At 52.1% G+C, this 21,051-nt stretch overlaps 1 protein-coding gene across 1 annotated transcript in view; it reads left to right on the forward strand.

Moving 5' to 3' along the window:
* The window catches only part of LOC137323156 (growth arrest-specific protein 6-like), a 35,548-nt gene that overhangs the window by 6,204 nt on the left and 8,293 nt on the right, over positions 1-21,051 (forward strand). Inside the window, exons 4-12 of the mRNA XM_067986638.1 lie at positions 934-996; positions 6,523-6,645; positions 9,453-9,575; positions 10,255-10,380; positions 12,826-12,947; positions 14,290-14,408; positions 18,147-18,342; positions 19,024-19,185; positions 19,800-19,968. Of these exons, the coding sequence (XP_067842739.1) occupies positions 934-996; positions 6,523-6,645; positions 9,453-9,575; positions 10,255-10,380; positions 12,826-12,947; positions 14,290-14,408; positions 18,147-18,342; positions 19,024-19,185; positions 19,800-19,968 (1,203 nt within the window). The remainder of the gene's footprint in view (positions 1-933; positions 997-6,522; positions 6,646-9,452; positions 9,576-10,254; positions 10,381-12,825; positions 12,948-14,289; positions 14,409-18,146; positions 18,343-19,023; positions 19,186-19,799; positions 19,969-21,051) is intronic.

Below are 21,051 nucleotides of genomic sequence, written 5' to 3' on the forward strand. Positions count from 1 at the left end.
ATCAAAACAGTCAAGGTGGTTCGTCGTCAGGAAGTCCCTCTTCAGATGGCTCATTGGTTACACACAAGATTATTATTGCACAGGTTATCCTCAAGTTTTCTCGCGACGGGGAGCGCGCCCCGCCATCTCGCGACGGGGAGCCCGCCCCGCCATCTCGCGACGGGGAGCCCGCCCCGCCATCTCGCGACGGGGAGCGCGCCCCGCCATCTCGCGACGGGGAGCCCGCCCCGCCATCTCGCGACGGGGAGCGCGCCCCGCCATCTCGCGACGGGGAGCGCGCCCCGCCATCTCGCGACGGGGAGCGCGCCCCGCCATCTCGCGACGGGGAGCGCGCCCCGCCATCTCGCGACGGGGAGCGCGCCCCGCCATCTCGCGACGGGGAGCGCGCCCCGCCATCTCGCGACGGGGAGCGCGCCCCGCCATCTCGCGACGGGGAGCGCGCCCCGCCATCTCGCGACGGGGAGCGCGCCCCGCCATCTCGCGACGGGGAGCGCGCCCCGCCATCTCGCGACGGGGAGCGCGCCCCGCCATCTCGCGACGGGGAGCGCGCCCCGCCATCTCGCGACGGGGAGCGCGCCCCGCCATCTCGCGACGGGGAGCGCGCCACGCCATCTCGTGATGGGCGCTCCCCGATGCTTAAGATTCCGTGCCAGGAATGTGCTTGCAAAATTTATCCAATATTGAATTAAGGAAATAAGTTGTAATATTCATATTTGCAAAATAACATGAAATTGATACTCTAACTTAGAGTGTGTAATGATATGATTCACCGATTTTTAAATTAAATTTTACTACAGTGTAGTTCCTTGGATGATATCGCACAGAGAGAAAACTTCCTTTAAAGTGGCAGCATTTTACTTTTGGTAATCACGGTTTTGTAATAACTTCTGCTTTTTAACAATATACGGTTCTGTTTCCTGCTCTTCCCCACAGATTGCATTGTTCAATATGGACCCATTGCCAGCAGAAATCCTGATCTAGTAACGTGTGTTCACAGTAAGTTACTTGTAACGTGCTCAGAGTAATGAGGCTGAGGTGAAAATGCAACACCAATAAATCCGCTTTTTGACTTGATTTTATTTTACTCTAATTGGAATTACAGACACAATTATATCGGAATTACAGACATTAATATCGGAATTACAGACATTAATATCGAAATTACAGATACAGTTTAGTTCGGGCGGGGGGTTGGAAGAGGTTGGGATCTGATTGGCACAGTGCATTAGCATATCTTTCTGTTACCTGCGGGACTCGAGTTCGAATGCTGATAGGGTGACAGTCTTCTGTTTTGGGTGTAAGGAATTCAAGGTGAAATAAGTGTGTGTCCACACTGTCCCGATCCTAATCGGCATAACATTGCGACTGAGAATTTTATCGGACCAGTGCTCTATTTTCGAAGTGAAGAGTATGAACTGAAAGGGGAGGTGCTCAGTGCAGTCACTCAACCTTCTCACTGTGAGATCATCAAGTAGCATTGACCTGTCAGCTGTGGATTGATGAGTGGGCCAAATCAAAACACGAGTGAGTAAATAGAAAGACTTGCATTTATATAACGCCTTTCACCACCTCACGATGTCCCAAAGCACTTTACAGCCAATGAAGTACTTTTGAAGTTTAGTCACTGTTGTAATGTAGGAAACACGGCAGCCAATTTGCACACAGCAAGATCCCACAAACAGCAAGGAGATAATGACGAGATAATCTTTTTTTATGTTATGTTGGTTGAGGGATAAATATTGTCCAAGACACCGGGGAGAACTCCCTTACTCTTCTTCAAAATAGTGGTTGTGGGATCTTTTATGTCCACCTGAGAAGACAGACGGGGCCTCGGTTTACCATCTCAAGACACGTCCGACAGTGCAGCGCTCCCTCAGTACTGACCCTCCGACAATGCAGCACTCCCTCAGTACTGACCCTCCGACAGTGCAGCGCTCCCTCAGTACTGACCCTCCGACAGTGCAGCGCTCCCTCAGTACTGACCCTCCGACAGTGCAGCGCTCCCTCAGTGCTGATCCTCCGACAGTGCAGCGCTCCCTCAGTACTGACCCTCGGACAGTGCAGCGCTCCCTCAGTACTGACCCTCGGACAGTGCAGCGCTCCCTCAGTACTGACCCTCGGACAGTGCAGCGCTCCCTCAGTACTGACCCTCCGACAGTGCAGCACTCCCTCAGTACTGACCCTCCGACAGTGCAGCGCTCCCTCAGTACTGACCCTCCGACAGTGCAGCGCTCCCTCAGTGCTGATCCTCCGACAGTGCAGCGCTCCCTCAGTGCTGGCCCCCCCACAGTGCAGCACTCCCTCAGTACTGACCCTCCGACAGTGCAGCGCTCCCTCAGTACTCCCTCGGGAAATAAATAGTGATGTCTTGAGGAGTGTACATATTACAGAGAGGGAGGTGCTGGAAGTCTTAACGCGCATCAAGGTAGATAAATCTCCGGGACCTGATGAAATGTATCCCAGGACGTTATGGGAGGTTAGGGAGGAAATTGCGGGTCCCCTAGCAGAGATATTTGAATCATCGACAGCTACAGGTGAGGTGCCTGAAGATTGGAGGGTAGCAAATGTTGTGCCTTTGTTTAAGAAGGGTGGCAGGGAAAAGCCTGGGAACTACAGACCGGTGAGCCTGACATCTGTAGTGGGTAAGTTGTTAGACGGTATTCTGAGGGACAGGATCTACGGGCATTTGGAGAGGCAGGGACTGATTAGGAACAGTCAGCATGGTTTTGTGAGAGGAAAATCATGTCTCACGAATTTGATTGAGTTTTTTGAAGGGGTAACCAAGAAGATAGATGAGGGCTGTGCAGTAGACGTGGTCTACATGGACTTTAGCAAAGCCTTTGACAAGGTACCGCATGGTCGGTTGTTACATAAGGTTAAATCTCACGGGATCCAAGGTGAGGTAGCCAATTGGATACAAAATTGGCTTGACGGCAGAAGACAGAGGGTGGTTGTAGAGGGTTGTTTTTCAAACTGGAGGCCTGTGACCAGCGGTGTGCCTCAGGGATCGGTGCTGGGTCCGCTGTTATTTGTTATTGATATTAATGATTTGGATGAGAATTTAGGAGGCATGGTTAGTAAGTTTGCAGATGACACCAAGATTGGTGGCATTGTGGACAGTGAAGAAGGTTATCTAGGATTGCAACGGGATCTTGATAAATTGGGCCAGTGGGCTGATGAATGGCAGATGGAGTTTAATTTAGATAAATGTGAGGTGATGCATTTTGGTAGATCGAATCGGGCCAGGACCTACTCCGTTAATGGTAGGGCGTTGGGGAGTGTTATAGAACAAAGAGATCTAGGAGTACAGGTTCATAGCTCCTTGAAAGTGGAGTCACAGGCGGATAGGGTGGTGAAGAAGGCATTCAACATGATTGGTTTCATTGGTCAGAACATTGAATACAGGAGTTGGGATGTCTTATTGAAGTTGTACAAGACATTAGTAAGGCCACACTTGGAATACTGTGTACAGTTCTGGTCACCCTATTATAGAAAGGATATTATTAAACTAGAAAGAGTGCAGAAAAGATTTACTAGGATGCTACCAGGACTTGATGGTTTGACTTATAGGGAGAGGTTGGATAGACTGAGACTTTTTTCCCTGGAGAATCATAGAATCATAGAAGTTACAACATGGAAACAGGCCCTTCGGCCCAACATGTCCATGTCGCCCAGTTTATACCACTAAGCTAGTCCCAATTGCCTGCACTTGGCCCATATCCCTCGATACCCATCTTCCCCATGTAACTGTCCAAATGCTTTTTAAAAGACAAAATTGTACCCGCCTCTACTACTGCCTCTGGCAGCTCGTTCCAGACACTCACCACCCTTTGAGTGAAAAAATTGCCCCTCTGGATCCTTTTGTATCTCTCCCCTCTCACCTTAAATCTGTGCCCCCTCGTTATAGACTCCCCTACCTTTGGGAAAAGATTTTGACTATCGACCTTATCTATGCCCCTCATTATTTTATAGACTTCTATAAGATCACCCCTAAACCTCCTACTCTCCAGGGAATAAAGTCCCAGTCTGTCTAACCTCTCCCTGTAAGTCAAACCATCAAGTCCCGGTAGCATCCTAGTAAATCTTTTCTGCACTCTTTCTAGTTTAATAATATCCTTTCTATAATAGGGTGACCAGAACTGTACACAGTACTCCAAGTGTGGCCTCACCAATGCCCTGTACAACTTCAACAAGACATCCCAACTCCTGCATTCAATGTTCTGACCAATGAAACCAAGCATGCTGAATGCCTTCTTCACCACCCTATCCACCTGTGACTCCACTTTCAAGGAGCTATGAACCTGTACTCCTAGATCTCTTTGTTCTATAACTCTCCCCAACGCCCTACCATTAACGGAGTAGGTCCTGGCCCGATTCGATCTACCAAAATGCATCACCTCACATTTATCTAAATTAAACTCCATCTGCCATTCATCGGCCCACTGGCCCAATTTATCAAGATCCCGTTGCAATCCTAGATAACCTTCTTCACTGTCCACAATGCCACCAATCTTGGTGTCATCTGCAAACTTACTAACCATGCCTCCTAAATTCTCATCCAAATCATTAATATAAATAACAAATAACAGCGGACCCAGCACCGATCCCTGAGGCACACCGCTGGACACAGGCATCCAGTTTGAAAAACAACCCTCGACAACCACCCTCTGTCTTCTGTCGTCAAGCCAATTTTGTATCCAATTGGCTACCTCACCTTGGATCCCATGAGATTTAACCTTATGTAACAACCTACCATGCGGTACCTTGTCAAATGCTTTGCTGAAGTCCATGTAGACCACGTCTACTGCACAGCCCTCATCTATCTTCTTGGTTACCCCTTCAAAAAACTCAATCAAATTCGTGAGACATGATTTTCCTCTCACAAAACCATGCTGACTGTTCCTAATTAGTCCCTGCCTCTCCAAATGCCTGTAGATTCTGTCCCTCAGAATACCCTCTAACAACTTACCCACTACAGATGTCAGGCTCACTGGTCTGTAGTTCCCAGGCTTTTCCCTGCCGCCCTTCTTAAACAAAGGCACAACATTTGCTACCCTCCAATCTTCAGGCACCTCACCTGTAGCGGTGGATGATTCAAATATCTCTGCTAGGGGACCCGCAATTTTCTCCCTAACCTCCCATAACGTCCTGGGATACATTTCATCAGGTCCCGGAGATTTATCTACCTTGATGCGCGTTAAGACTTCCAGCACCTCCCTCTCTGTAATATGTACACTCCTCAAGACATCACTATTTATTTCCCCAAGTTCCCTAACATCCATGCCTTTCTCAACCGTAAATACCGATGTGAAATATTCATTCAGGATCTCACCCATCTCTTGTGGTTCCGCACATAGATGACCTTGTTGATCCTTAAGAGGCCCTACTCTCTCCCTAGTTACCTTTTTGCCCTTTATGTATTTGTAGAAGCTCTTTGGATTCACCTTTGCCTGATCTGCCAAAGCAATCTCATATCCCCTTTTTGCCCTCCTGATTTCTCTCTTAACTCTACTCCGGCAATCTCTATACTCTTCAAGGGATCCACTTGATCCCAGCTGCCTATGCATGTCATATGCCTCCTTCTTATTTTTGACTAGTGCCTCAATCTCCCGAGTAGGAGGTTGAGGGGTGATCTTATAGAGGTCTATAAAATAATGAGGGGCATAGATAAGGTAGATAGTCAAAATCTTTTCCCAAAGGTAGGGGAGTCTATAACGAGGGGGCATAGATTTAAGGTGAGAGGGGAGAGATACAAAAGGGTCCAGAGGGGCAATTTTTTCACTCAAAGGGTGGTGAGTGTCTGGAACGAGCTGCCAGAGGCAGTAGTAGAGGCGGGTACAATTTTGTCTTTTAAAAAGCATTTGGACAGTTACATGGGTAAGATGGGTATAGAGGGATATGGGCCAAGTGCAGGCAATTGGGACTAGCTTAGTGGTATAAACTGGGCGACATGGACATGTTGGGCCGAAGGGCCTGTTTCCATGTTGTAAACTTCTATGATTCTATTCTATGACCCTCCGACAGTGCAGCGCTCCCTCAGTACTGACCCTCCGGCAGTGCAGCGCTCTCTCAGTACTGACCCTCCGGCAGTGCAGCGCTCTCTCAGTACTGAGCTGGGAATGTCGGCCTGAATTATGTGCTCAAGTCCTCTGCGTTTAATTTATTTATCCTGCCCCGGGAATTACCGTCCCGAGTGATAGGGTACGGAGAGTGCACGATTAGATGGGCCTGATGGTCTTTTCTCACCTTTTCGTATATTTTCATTATTAAAACCTTAACTCCCTTGTACCTGCGCATCATTCTGGTCCTGGTTTAGCTTGGATCATGTTACGCCAGTTTAATCGGTAAACCTTGTGAAAACAGTAGAAAGTTGAAAATTTCAGTCCAGTTTAGCTCACTTTGATCTGGACCCCCACAGTGACATTGCGAATCCTGTAAATTATCTGCAGCCGACAATCCCAAAAAAGTCCAGATGGAAACGTCGTCCCTTCCCCACTCACCTCTTCTTTCCGTTATTTCCAGATATCCCGAATCAGTGTTCTCCACTGCCTTGCCATCCAGAAGGGTATAAAATATGTGAGGACCAGAAGGGTGCCTTTAACTGCATCTGTAAACTCGGCTGGAAGGGCAAAGTGTGTGACCAAGGTAGAGTGTGTGACCTGTCCTGATGGAGAGCTGCAAATCGATCAACTAAAGCTATACTTAATCTAAATTGGCAATTGAGGGAGGGAAAAGGGCTCTGGGGAAAGAGCAGAGGGACTCGGACTAATTGGATAGCTCTTTCAATGATTCGCTAAGAAAACTGCCGGGGTAATTTTTAGGCAGAACAATCCTCTTTTGACTTTGATTTGGTTCACTATGGTTTTCCGACTGTCAAATTCCCCCCCACCCTGGGGTTGCTCATTAGCTCTCATACAGTGCCCAGTACCTCACCTGAGTTACGCTGACGGGGCCCGAACCTGAAAATTGTTCAGTGCCTCCTCCACCCACCCTCCTCCTCCACCCTCCCTCCACCCCCTCCCTCCTCCAGACCCTCCTCCTCCACCCCTCCCTCCTCCTCCTCCGCCCCCCTCCTTCTCCGCCCCCTCCTTCTCCGCCCCCTCCTTCTCCGCCCCCTCCTTCTCCGCCCCCTCCTTCTCCGCCCCCTCCTTCTCCGCCCCCTCCTTCTCCGCCCCCTCCTTCTCCGCCCCCTCCTTCTCCGCCCCCCCCTCCTCCGCCCCCCCCTCCTCCGCCCCCCCCTCCTCCGCCCCCCCCTCCTCCGCCCCCCCCTCCTCCGCCCCCCCCTCCTCCGCCCCCCCCTCCTCCGCCCCCCCCTCCTCCGCCCCCCCCTCCTCCGCCCCCCCCTCCTCCGCCCCCCCCTCCTCCGCCCCCCCCTCCTCCGCCCCCCCCTCCTCCGCCCCCCCCTCCTCCGCCCCCCCCTCCTCCGCCCCCCCCTCCTCCGCCCCCCCCTCCTCCGCCCCCCCCTCCTCCGCCCCCCCCTCCTCCGCCCCCCCCTCCTCCGCCCCCCCCTCCTCCGCCCCCCCCTCCTCCGCCCCCCCCTCCTCCGCCCCCCCCTCCTCCGCCCCCCCCTCCTCCGCCCCCCCCTCCTCCGCCCCCCCCTCCTCCGCCCCCCCCTCCTCCGCCCCCCCCTCCTCCGCCCCCCCCTCCTCCGCCCCCCCCTCCTCCGCCCCCCCCTCCTCCGCCCCCCCCTCCTCCGCCCCCCCCTCCTCCGCCCCCCCCTCCTCCGCCCCCCCCTCCTCCGCCCCCCCCTCCTCCGCCCCCCCCTCCTCCGCCCCCCCCTCCTCCGCCCCCCCCTCCTCCGCCCCCCCCTCCTCCGCCCCCCCCTCCTCCGCCCCCCCCTCCTCCGCCCCCCCCTCCTCCGCCCCCCCCTCCTCCGCCCCCCCCTCCTCCGCCCCCCCCTCCTCCGCCCCCCCCTCCTCCGCCCCCCCCTCCTCCGCCCCCCCCTCCTCCGCCCCCCCCTCCTCCGCCCCCCCCTCCTCCGCCCCCCCCTCCTCCGCCCCCCCCTCCTCCGCCCCCCCCTCCTCCGCCCCCCCCTCCTCCGCCCCCCCCTCCTCCGCCCCCCCCTCCTCCGCCCCCCCCTCCTCCGCCCCCCCCTCCTCCGCCCCCCCCTCCTCCGCCCCCCCCTCCTCCGCCCCCCCCTCCTCCGCCCCCCCCTCCTCCGCCCCCCCCTCCTCCGCCCCCCCCTCCTCCGCCCCCCCCTCCTCCGCCCCCCCCTCCTCCGCCCCCCCCTCCTCCGCCCCCCCCTCCTCCGCCCCCCCCTCCTCCGCCCCCCCCTCCTCCGCCCCCCCCTCCTCCGCCCCCCCCTCCTCCGCCCCCCCCTCCTCCGCCCCCCCCTCCTCCGCCCCCCCCTCCTCCGCCCCCCCCTCCTCCGCCCCCCCCTCCTCCGCCCCCCCCTCCTCCGCCCCCCCCTCCTCCGCCCCCCCCTCCTCCGCCCCCCCCTCCTCCGCCCCCCCCTCCTCCGCCCCCCCCTCCTCCGCCCCCCCCTCCTCCGCCCCCCCCTCCTCCGCCCCCCCCTCCTCCGCCCCCCCCTCCTCCGCCCCCCCCTCCTCCGCCCCCCCCTCCTCCGCCCCCCCCTCCTCCGCCCCCCCCTCCTCCGCCCCCCCCTCCTCCGCCCCCCCCTCCTCCGCCCCCCCCCTCCTCCGCCCCCCCCCTCCTCCGCCCCCCCCCTCCTCCGCCCCCCCCCTCCTCCGCCCCCCCCCTCCTCCGCCCCCCCCCTCCTCCGCCCCCCCCCTCCTCCGCCCCCCCCCTCCTCCGCCCCCCCCTCCTCCGCCCCCCCCTCCTCCGCCCCCCCCTCCTCCGCCCCCCCTCCTCCGCCCCCCCTCCTCCGCCCCCCCCTCCTCCGCCCCCCCCTCCTCCGCCCCCCCCTCCTCCGCCCCCCCCTCCTCCGCCCCCCCCTCCTCCGCCCCCCCCTCCTCCGCCCCCCCCCTCCTCCGCCCCCCCCTCCTCCGCCCCCCCCCTCCTCCGCCCCCCCCCTCCTCCGCCCCCCCCCTCCTCCGCCCCCCCCCTCCTCCGCCCCCCCCCTCCTCCGCCCCCCCCCTCCTCCGCCCCCCCCCTCCTCCGCCCCCCCCCTCCTCCGCCCCCCCCCTCCTCCCCTTTCTTCCTCCTACTCCTCTTCTCCTCCTCCTCCTCCGATCTCTCGCCCGTTCTGGGTAGATGTTAATCTGCGCCCCCCCCCCCAACCCCAGGAATCCTGCCTAATTTTCTTCCTTCATTGCCCCCCTCCCAAATGACACTGAGGCCAATTAGAGCTCCTCAAATCGAGTCGAAGAGTCAAATTTAAGTTGCGGAGGGAAAATGCTTTCCAAACATTTTGAAGATCATTGAGTGGGTTCTTTTAGTCACTGGACTATATTCTCATTTTTAACAATTCATCGGAAGCATTTAAAAGGTCCGAGAACAAGATCGAGTCAAGTAATCAACATTGTGACCTTTCACCTGTCTGTTCTCTCCAGATATTAATGAGTGTGCGTCGAGCAATGGCGGTTGTGACCATCTCTGCTCCAACGTGCAGGGGAGTTACCGTTGTTTGTGTAACAAGGGATTCCGCATGCTCCCGGACAAGCGGAGATGCCGAGGTAAGACCAGCACCAAGGGCTTCTTCAGGGGGCAGGATTTGTGCTTCAGGCAGGGAGGGGCTTTGCCAATTTGGAAATTCCGGCCATTCACAACCCATGGTCTTCCGACCATTGATATTAACGATGGGTAAAGTGGGCCAAATTAGAGGAGGAAAAATCACAGGTGGGAAAGGCCTGAGTTTCTGATTTGTTTTTAATCCATTCTCAGGATTTGGCGAGGCCGGCATTTATTGCCCATCCCTAATTGCCCTTGAGAAGGTGGTGGTGAGCCGCCTTCTTGAACCGCTGCAGTCCGTGTGGTGAAGGTTCTCCCACAGTGCTGTTAGGAAGGGAGTTCCAGGATTTTGACCCAGCGACGATGAAGGAACGGCGATATATTTCCAAGTCGGGATGGTGTGTGACTCGGAGGGGAACGTGCAGGTGGTGTTGTTCCCATGTGCCTGCTGCCCTTGTCCTTCTAGGTGGTAGAGGTGGTGGGTTTGGGAGGTGTATGAAATGTGTTAAATGGCAGGTGAGGCTCCCTGTCAGGAATGTGAATGAGGAGGATCGCTGATTGTACGCCAATCTTAGCTTATTCTTATAATTTCATTTAGCAGGTTCACGTATCTTAATTATTGAGATCAATTCAATTGATAACTTTCTACGTTGTAAATCTAATGAAAATAACTTTTGTTTCCAGATATCAACGAATGTGCGTTGGATCCTGAGCTCTGTGGATCAGCACAGTGTGAAAACACATTGGGTTCGTACGAGTGCCGATGTGATCTTGGATACAAATATGACTTTGCAGCAAAGTGTTGTCAAGGTGAGCACCTTCCAGATATTACACTGGAGTGAGGGCACTGGTACCTAACCAGGCCTTCACCTGGGAGAACCTTGATGGTCGAGATTAGAATGATTCTTTCGCTGCAGGGAATGGGGAACTTGGCAGAATTCAAACAACAGCAGCAACTTGCATTTATATAGTGCCTTTAATGTGGTAAAACGTCCCAAGGTGCTTCGCAGGAGCGATTATCAGACAAAATTTGACACCGAGCCACATAAGGAGACATTAGGACAGGTGACCAAAAGCTGGGTCAAAGAGGGAGGCCTTAAGGAACATCTTAAAGGAGGAGAGAGAGGTGGAGAGGTTTAGGGAGGGAATTCCAGAGCTTAGGGCCGAGGCAGCTGAAGGCACGGCCGCCAATGGTGGAGCGATGAAAATCGGGGATGCGCAAGAGGCCAGAATTGGGGGACAGAGCAGAGATCTCGGGGTGATTTCTCCATCTAACACTCCCGGGTTGTGAACCTCGGAATGTGGGTACACAGTCTGTGAATTAAACATCCCTGCAAGCTTCTCTCCTGGCTGAGACTTGCCAAGTTGTGAAAATGGCCCTCAAATGAACTGCTTGGAGGGAGCCCAAGTGTATAAAATGTAATTATTTTGCCAGACTGTTTATTCTGGCAGTCGGAGGGTTTGAACGATTGTCTTTGTTTCTTAACTTTTTCCTCTTCACCCGCTCTGTTTCTTGTCTCACAAACTGTGTCTCTACTGGGACACGAAGGGAAGGGGCAGGATTTGGAATCTCTTGAAATCCGCTGAGGTTCATGACCTGATTAGGGACCCAATATCGAACACAAGCTGCAAAACATAGGAACAGGAAGAGGCCATTCAGCCCCTCGAGCCTGCTCCACCAGCCAGTTAGATCATGGCTGATCTGTACCTCAACTCCATCTGCTCCCCTTTAACTCATATCCCTTGATACCCTTACCCAACAAAAATCTATCGATCTCAGTCTTGAATTTTTCAATTGACCCCCAGCCTCAATGTCTTTTGTGGGGGGGCAGGGGGGGGGGGGGAAGAGTTCCAGATTTCCACTCCCCTTTGTGTGAAGAAGTGCCTCCTGATTTCACTCTTAAACGGCCTGGCTCTAATTTTAAGGTTATGCCCCCTTGTTCTGGACTCCCCCCACCAGAGGAAATAGTTTCTCTCTATCTCCCCTATCAAATCCTTTAATCATCTTAAACTCCTCCATTAGATCACCCCTTAATCTTCTATACTCGAGGGAATACAAGCCTAGTCTATGCAACCTGTCCTCATAATTTAACCCTTTTAGCCCCGGTATCATTCTGGTGAACCTGCGCTGCACCCCCTCCAAGGCCAATATATCCTTCCTGAGGGGCGGTGCCCAGAACTGAACGCAGTATCTCCAGACAGGGTCTGACCAGAACAAACCTTAAAGTAGAGGAATCGGAGTAATTTTCTGACTTTGCTGCCTGGAGTGAAAGTGGTGGGATTTTTTTTTATTCGTTCATGGGATGTGGGCATCGCTGGCAAGGCCGGCATATATTGCCCTTCATGTGACGATTTACGATACGTGCCCTCAGTGGGTGAGACTTTCTGACGGGAGCAAACGTTGGAATGTTATCTCAATAATCGGCTCGGGTTTTGCACACAAAGCAAAGCGAGTTGGTCACCACTAAATGAACCTTTAGTTACTCACCACTTTAACCTCAGTATTTCATCTCTGGGCCACTCTGTTCGTGCAGAGTTTGATTTGAATTAAACTCATTTTCATGGGGTTTTTACAAAGAGGATTTTCTCTTGCCAGAGGTCGATTGATCCTTTGGTACATTCCCAGCAGTCCTTGTTTTAGTGAAAGCTGCTGTTATATTAGACACAAGTGTGACGATGAGCTGGGTGTTAATGGTGGATGTGAAGATAATTTTTGCTGCACGCTTATTACAAATACTGATGGAGCAAAGCATTGCTGGACGAAAAGTAACCTGTACGAAGCTGATTTATAATTCTTAGTGCAATACATCAGTACATGTTTATTTGGTGCAGTATTTACTTGTTATTGTGTCTGATAAGCTTAGTAGAATCTTCTTTGATGAAGGGGATGGAGTTTACACTTCAAGTTGAGATGCACAGGTAGTGTGTCAGACTGAGCTTGTGGAAAGTGATGAGGGAACTAACACAAAAAAAACAGATGATCTGCTCATTATCACATTGCTGTTTGTGGGATCTTGCTGTGTGCAAATTAGCTGCCGTGTTTCCTACATTACAACAGTGACTACACCTGAAAAGTACTTAATTGGCTATAAAGAGCTTTGAGACATCCTGAGGTTGTGAAAGGCGCTATATAAATGCAAGTACTTTTCTTTCTTTAGATTTAAAAGGCTCAAGGCTGGCTGTGTGTATATTTTAAATTTTGGAACCTTTTGTGATCTTTCTTAAATACCGTTGAATCTTTGTTCTGCTGCTCAGATGTAGATGAATGTGCCGACAATATCTGCGCAGAGGGATGTGTCAATACCCCCGGCCGATACACCTGCTACTGTGACGGAAAGAGGAAGTTAAAGCTGGCGGCTGATTTAAAGAATTGTACAGTAAGAGCCTTGTATCTGTGTTTGCTTTCTATCTCCCTGAGGGTAGTAAGAGATGAATGGGACCATCTAATGCCATGTTTGTGATCAGGTTGATTATTATGTCGATTTTTATTACGTGTATTCTAGCAACTCCATTTGCAACCCCTCAAATAATGAAGCAGTCCGAGCCCGCATGCAGCAAGACCTGGACAACATCCAGGCTTGGGCTCATAAGTGGCAAATAACATTCGCGCCAGACAAGTGCCAGGCAATGACCATCTCCAACAAGAGAGAGTCTAACCACCTTCCCTTGACATTCAACGGCATTACCATCGCCGAATCCCCCACAATCAACATCCTGGGGGTCACCATTGACCAGAAATTTAACTGGACCAACCACATAAATACTGTGGCTCCAAGAGCAGGTTAGAGGCTGGGTATTCTGCAGCGAGTGACTCACCTCCTGACTCCCCAAAGCCTTTCCACCATCTACAAGGCACAAGTCAGGAGTGTGATGGAATACTCTCCACTTGCCTGGATGAGTGCAGCTCCAACAACACTCAAGAAGCTCGACACCATCCAGGACAAAGCAGCCCGCTTGATTGGCACCCCATCCACCACCCTGAACATTCACTCCCTTCACCACCAGCACACAGTGGCTGCAGTGTGTACCATCCACAGGATGCACTGCAGCAACTCGCCAAGGCTTCTTCGACAACACCTCCCAAACCCGCGACCTCTACCACCTAGAAGGACAAGGGCAGCAGGTACATGGGAACAACACCACCTGCACGTTCCCCTCCAAGTCACACACCCTCCCGACTTGGAAATATATCACCGTTCCTTCATCGTCGCTGGGTCAAAATCCTGGAACTTCCTTCCTAACAGCACTGTGGGAGAACCGTCACCACACGGACTGCAGCGGTTCAAGAAGGCGGCTCACCACCACCTTCTCAAGGGCAATTAGGGATGGGCAATAAATGCCGGCCTCGCCTGCGACGCCCACATCCCCAGAATGAATTAATTCCACCATCCTGTACTCACAGTGAGGTGCTACACTCGGGGTCGGGGGTCACAGGGGAGCACAGGTTGGAGGGTCAAGTGGGAACGCGGGATAATAGATCTCCATGGGTCTCGGAGCGGTGAAGCTCTGTGGGGGAGAACGGATTCTGAAGATTTACCCAACAGGGAACAGCTTGTAAAGGTGCAAAGAACAACAGATAGGAATGAAATTACAGGAAGAACATCTGTCGAGAACTGTCCATCAAAACACACAGATTTAAAACATCTGTCTAATTTATAAATTTTGCTGGAAGACTTTTTCTTTAGAGCAAAACACCAACTTACTGTCTCCTTGTTTCAGAGTATTTTGCCTTGTGTGTCACTAAACACTGTGAAAAATGAAGGCTCCCTCTATCTGGGAAGGTTCTTCAAAGGAATCCCTGTGATGCGTTTCAATTTCAAAAGAAAACAACAAACCAGGTAAGACTTTGTTAAACTAGAGATTCCTGTGGTGGGAGAGTCCAGAACAAGGTGGCATAATCTTGAAATTCAAGTTGAGCCGTTCAGGGGTGATGTCAGGAAGCACTTCTTCACACAAAGGGGAGTGGAAATCTGGAACTCTCTCCCCCAAAATGATGTGGATGCTGGGGGTCAATTGGAGCTTTCAAGACTGAGATCGACAGATTTTTGTTAGCTAAGGGTATCAAGAGACATGGAGCAAAGGCGGGTAAATGGAATAGAGGTACAGATCAGCCGTGATCTAATCGAATGGCGGTGCTGGTTCGAGGGGCCGAATGGCCTGCTCCTGTCCCTATGTTTTGCAGCTTGTGTTCAATGTTCAGATATTGGGTCCCTGATCAGGCCTTGAACCTCAGCAAACCTCAAGAGATTCCAAATCCTGCCCCTTCCCGTCGTGTCCCAGTAAAGTAGGGATGGAGTTTGTGAGACAAGAAACAGAGTGGGTGAAAGAGAAGACGAGAAGACAATAAATTTAAGAAACAAAGACGGTTGATTTAAGCTTCCGACTCGAGGGGCTGAATGGCCTCCTCCTGTTCCTAATGTTTCTTTGGATGGGAGAACTTTAAAGCTCAGGGCAAACTGTACAAGAACCATTTGGGCAGAAAATGGAGGGGTGTTTCCATGTAACTGTCTGGCTTGCTCTCCCAGCGGGCGAGACGCTGTATCAGGAGCGCAAAGTGAAAGAGTCACCTCACACCGCGACCTGCAGCTCCATTACCCCATGTGCAAACAACACGAAAGTGGAGTATAACTCAGGGATCTGTTTACAAAATGGCCTTTTAAAAAATTTATTCTCGGGATGTGGGTACGGCCAACATTTATTGCCCGTCCCTAGTTGCCATGAGAATGTGGTGGCGAGCCTGTTTTTGATGCAACTGAGTGCCTTGCTAGGCCACTTCAGAGGGCAGTTAAAAGTCAACCACGTTAGGTGTGGGACTGGAGTCACATATAGGCCAGACCGGGTAAGGACGGCAGGTTTCCTTCCCTAAAGGACATTTCTTTGGTGTTTTATCCTGAGATATAAAAGGACACATGGACCAAAGTGGTGTCCGACCTCTCCAGGACACTGCCTGACATTGGTTGCCGTTGGCAGTGGGTGCGGTATAACTCCAGTCTAGTGTCAGGCTCCATTGTAAACTTGCTGCTGGACTGTCTGGGCAGCACAGAAGCTCACTCATCAAGGGGAACCCCTGGCCGCACTCTCCCAGAGTCTAATAATGATCTGCCCAGGCAGCAGAGCTCAATGGGGGAAGGAACCCTGTAGGAACTTGGGGTGAATGCGTCCCCTTCCCAAAATTTCCTTCCATTAAAAAGTTGAGTGAATTTTGTTGCAATTTCATAAGTCAGGTTTTGTGAGATTTAATATTATTTATTATTAGTTGAAATGGAAACTCATTGAATGAGTCTTTTGAAATAGTTATGAAACGATGTTTGTTTTTTAATCCCCATGTGGGGCCCTCCTGGCACAGGGAGTGAGAACATTACCCTTTCACCAGGCGGAGATGGGATTAAGTCCAGCGAGCACTAATGAGATGTGATCAAAGTTTCTGACGGTGGTCACAGATCCTGAATTGCATGAGGTTAACAGGCCCCCTGAGCCAGTTCCCAATGGGCTCGAGTCCATTTGGCAGTAGTTTAACATTTTGTTACTTTCAAATCATTAGTCTGCTCCAGAAATAACTTAATGCAAGATTTGAACAGGAGGAGGCCGTTCAGCCCCTCGAGCCTGTTCTGCCATTCAAAGAGATCATGGCTGATCTGTATCTTAACTCCATTTACCCGCCTTGGTTCCATATGCCTTAAATACCCTTACCCAATAAAAATCCATCAATCTCAGTCTAGAAAGCTCGAATTTCAAAGGCTGGTGAACGGAGTTGAGGTTCAGATCAGCCATGATTGAAGGAACAGTAAGGAGATGATTCCGAACAAGTCCTTTCTCCGATTCGGGGTTCCTGGGTGCTTGATTTCCCTTAACCGCCCACTCTGATCCCTTTTACACCCAGTCCTCCTGGACATTCTCACCCCCCAGCTGGTTTCGGGCGGCCAGGGAGCAGGAAGATTGTAAAACGCCCTGGCAGGCCTAGGTTTGAAGGCCTGGGGCGATTTTAACTCCTGGGGCCTCGTCTCCATGCCGACGATCAGCTCCCGGGCGGAAGGCACCAGCTGTCCATCAGGCAGGAGCGGAGGTTCGGGAGGCCAGAGAACGCCAGGCGGCGCCAACCGAGGGTTCGCCAGCAAACGGGGGGAGGGGGGTTGGGAAGGGAGGGTCTCATGGGACGGAACGGGATGGGGGGGAAACCGGGGTAGGGGAAGGCGCGACTTTTCGTGGGGCCTCGGAGTGGGGTGTTATCATCCTCCCGACACCTGCAGACCAGCGTTCACCTGGCGGGAATGTCGCGGCAGCTCAGGTCTGAGGTAAAATGGAATCGGGCTTCTGTCGATGTAATAGGACCCTGATTTACATAAAATTATGAGGCCCAGCCTCCTTCCGGCAGGTTCCTCAGCCGCCCGAGCAGTTAAAATGGCGGCCAGCGGGATTGGGGTGGTAAGCCTCAACGCTACGTTCTAAAGGCCCCCCTCTCTCGGGCTACCCCGCCCCCCCCCCCAGGCCTGTTTCCGCAGGCTTAAAATCGACCCCTCTTCAAATTTTATCAGCTCAAGAATAACTCAAAGAGAGTAAGACTTGTCTTTATATAGTGCCTTTCACAACCTCTGGAGTATTTTTCAACCCGACTCACTGCCTCTGACGATTTCTTCCTGTTTTGTGCTGCAGCTCTTACTAGGAATGTCTCTAGAGTCTCCAGAAATTGATGATTAACCTCCTGCTGGGAGCAAACCCGTACATTAAACATGTGTGATTCATTAAACACTCTCGCTGACCTACATTGGCTCCCGGTCCACTAACATCTTAAATTTTTAATTCTCATCCTTGTTTTCAAATCCCTCCATGGCCCTCGCCCCTCCCTCTCTCTGGAGCCTCCTCCAGCCCTACAACCCTCTGAGATCTCTCCGCTCCTTCAATTCTGGCCTCTTGTCCATCTCCGATTTTCATCGCTCCACCATTGGCGGCCGTGCCTTCAGCTGCCTTGACCCTAAGCTCTGGAATTCCCTCCCTAAACCTCTCTCTCTCTCCACCTCTCTCTCCTCTCTTAAGACGCTCCTTAAAACCTACCTCTTTGACCAAACTTTTGGTCGCCTGTCCTAATGTCTCCTTATGTGGCTCGGTGTCAATTTCTGACTGATTACACTCCTGTGAAGCACTTTGGGACGTTTTACTACGTTAAAGGTGCTATATAAATGCAGGCTGTTGTTTGTTATAAAAATATTGAAGATGGGGGGGTTAATGGCCGTTTGACTGACTGTCAGGAATCATCCAATTGGGTAATGAAGAGTCTGCTCGCTTTCCAATTGACCGTGGGAAGGCGGGATGCGCGAGGATGGATGTGTCAGTCCACCAATGGCGGGAATGCGGGGGGGGGCAGGGTGCTGCGAGGATTTGCATGTCAGGCGACCAATGGTGGGAGTGTGGGGGCGGGGTGCTGCGAGGATTGACGTGTCAGTCGGCCAATGGCGGGAGTGTGGGAGCGTGTGTGACGGAACCTCCAGGGACCCCAGCTCTTACGGCACAGCGCAGCGTTACACACCGGCCTGAGCGAACATACAACTTGTGGAATAATCGGTTGGGTTTTTAACGTGCAGGTTTTCAGTGGAATTTGACTTTCGAACCTTCGACACTGAGGGCGCGATATTCCAAGCCGGACACCAGCAAAACAACACCTGGATCATGCTGGCTCTACACAATGGGAAGCTTCAGGTCCAGTATAGTAACGCCAATGAGGTCACGTCAGGCGTGACCGCTGGAGGCCCATTGCTAAACAATGGTGAATGGCACACGGTGAGTTCTCAACCGGTTATCATTTGGTTTCCTCATTTTAAGGAGTGCCAGACCTGAATAATATTTTTGCGTTAAATTATTGGGTTTCAGCTGTGGTCCAGTGGGTCGCACTCTTGCTTCTGAGTCCGAAGGTCATGGGTTCAAGTCCCACTCCAGAGACTTGAGCACAGAATGCAGGCTGACCCTCCAATGCCAGTACTGAGGGAGTGCTGCACTGCCGGAGGTGCGTCTTTTGGATGAGACGTTAAACCGAGGTCTCGTCTGCCCTCTAAGGTGGTCATTATCTCATTGTTGTTTGTGAGATCTTGCTGTGTGCAATCTGGCTGCCGCGCTTCCTACATTACAACACTTCAAAAAAGTACTTCATTGGCTGTAAAGCGCTTTGGGACGTCCTGAGGTCGTGACAGGCGCTATAGAAATGCAAGTTCTTTCTTTTTATTATGAGCTGCTGGTTTTTGATGTCAAGGCCTCGCGTTGCTGATGGATACGGGACGATTGTGCCAGTGATCGTCCGGCGCACGCGGGCTCCGTCCGGCGCACGCGGGCTCCGTCCGGCGCACGCGGGCTCCGTCCGGCGCACGCGGGCTCCGTCCGGCGCACGCGGGCTCTGTCTGATGTCCTATCAGCGGGGCCGGGTTTCCATTTCCTGTTGCTGAACTTCGAATGTATTTTCTGTTTCAGATATCTGTGGAAGAATCACAAAACAGCTTAATCGTAAAAGTAGCGAGAGAGGCAGTTATGAATATTAATATCCCCAAGAGCCTTTTCTTGGAGAGCCTGGGATTGTTTCAGATAGACATAACCGTTGGAGGCCTCTTTAATCAGGAACAGCTTGTTAAACTGGTAACTTATCTTCTTCAAAAACTATTTTCCAATCGTCAGGATATATTTCGGGGTCATTTTAGGAGTGTGTGGGGGGAGTCACATGACCTATGCAGGAGGAGTCGCGTGACCTATGGGCGAGGAATCATGTGACCCATGGGAGCGGAGTCGCACGACCTTTGTTGAGAGGGGGTCGCATGACCTATGTGAGGAGAGTCACATGATCTGTGGGGGTCACATGACCTATGTGGGGGGAGGAGTCACATGACCTATGTGGGGGGAGGAGTTACATGGCCTTTGTGGGGGGAGGAGTCGCATGGCCTATGTGGGGGAGGAGTCGCATGACCTGTGGGAGTCACATGACCTATGTGGGGGGAGGAATCACATGACCTATGTGGGGGGAGGAATCACATGACCTATGTGGGGGGAGGAATCACATGACCTATGTGGGGGGAGGAGTTACATGACCTATGTGTAGGTCGTTTTCTTCTCATTTGGTCAAGCCTCTTCCTGAAAGGTTTTCTCTCCGTGTCCAGTTCCCCGTTGGATTGTAGAGATTCCGTGTCAGGATTGAGAACCCCACCTGTGATTCTCAGTTGTCGACTGACCCCTGGATCTGATTCGTCCTCCTTCAGATTAACCCTCGACTGGACGCGTGCATGCGTGGGTGGAACTGGATAAATGGTGAAGACACAATAATAAGTGAGACTATAAAACACGACGATAGAATGCAGTGTTTCTCTGAGTTGGAGAGTGGATCCTACTATCCCGGAGTTGGGATTGCATCTTTTGACATCAGTTACGGTAGGTGCAGATCTGATTTCTTCACTTGATCGAAGACTTTGCTCTTCATTTTGTGTCGCTCTCTATCAGATCTTCAAGTGTATCAGAAAAAGCTTCAAATTGTCCGAATCTCCAGCTCCAGTCTATAGGACACTGAGGGGCTTGGAGTCTGAGGTTTGGTGTTGGGACCTCAGTATCAGCCCCCTAGACAAAGGTTACTAGTGAGACTTGTTTCAATTTGCAAGCTAACAAGCAAAAGTAATTTTTCATAGAATCTTAGAATCTTACAGCACAGAAGGAGGCCATTCGGCCCATCGTGCCTGTGCCGGCTTTTTGAAAGAGCTGTCCAGTTAGTCCCACTCCCCTGCTCTTTCCCCACAGCCCTGTAATTCCTTTCCCCATTCAAGTATTTATCCAATTCTCCTTTGAAAGTTATTATTGAATCTGCTCCCACCTGAAAGTTCCAGATCATAACAACTCACTGCGTAAAAAAAATTCTCCTCATCTCCCCTTTGGTTCTTTTGCCAATTATCCTAAATCTGTGTCCTCTGGTTACCGACCCTCCTGCCAGTGGAAACAGTTTCTCCTCATTTACTCTATCAAAACCCCTCATGATTTTGAACACCTCTATTAAATCTCCCCTTAACCTTCTCTGCTCTAAGGAGAACAATCCCAGCTTCTCCAGTCTCTCCACACAACTGAAGTCCCTCATTCTTTTTTGTATCAGAATAATGAACATGCCCCTTAATATTCATAAATTCATTAAAATTTTTATTTTAGCTCATTAGTGAAACTGCAAATGTCTCCGCTATTGCCACTAATCTCTCTCTTCCCCCCTCCCTCATTCTCCCTCCCTCCCACCTTCCTACCCTCCCCTCCCCCACACCACTCCCACCCTCCTCCCCCTCCCCCGACCTCTTGGAAGAGGCAAAAATTAGACCTGTAGCTAATTCTGTCAAAAATTCCTCTCCGACCCTCGAAGGTGATCAGATCACAGGGGTCCAATACCTCACCTCACCTCACCTTCCTTCGGGGATCTTGTAGTTTTCAAAAAAATGCAAACAGAACCTTCTGGAAGGATCGCATGGCGTCTGGTCTCATCAC

Source organism: Heptranchias perlo, chromosome 6 (genome assembly GCF_035084215.1).
Source record: "Heptranchias perlo isolate sHepPer1 chromosome 6, sHepPer1.hap1, whole genome shotgun sequence".
NCBI lineage: Eukaryota > Metazoa > Chordata > Chondrichthyes > Hexanchiformes > Hexanchidae > Heptranchias > Heptranchias perlo.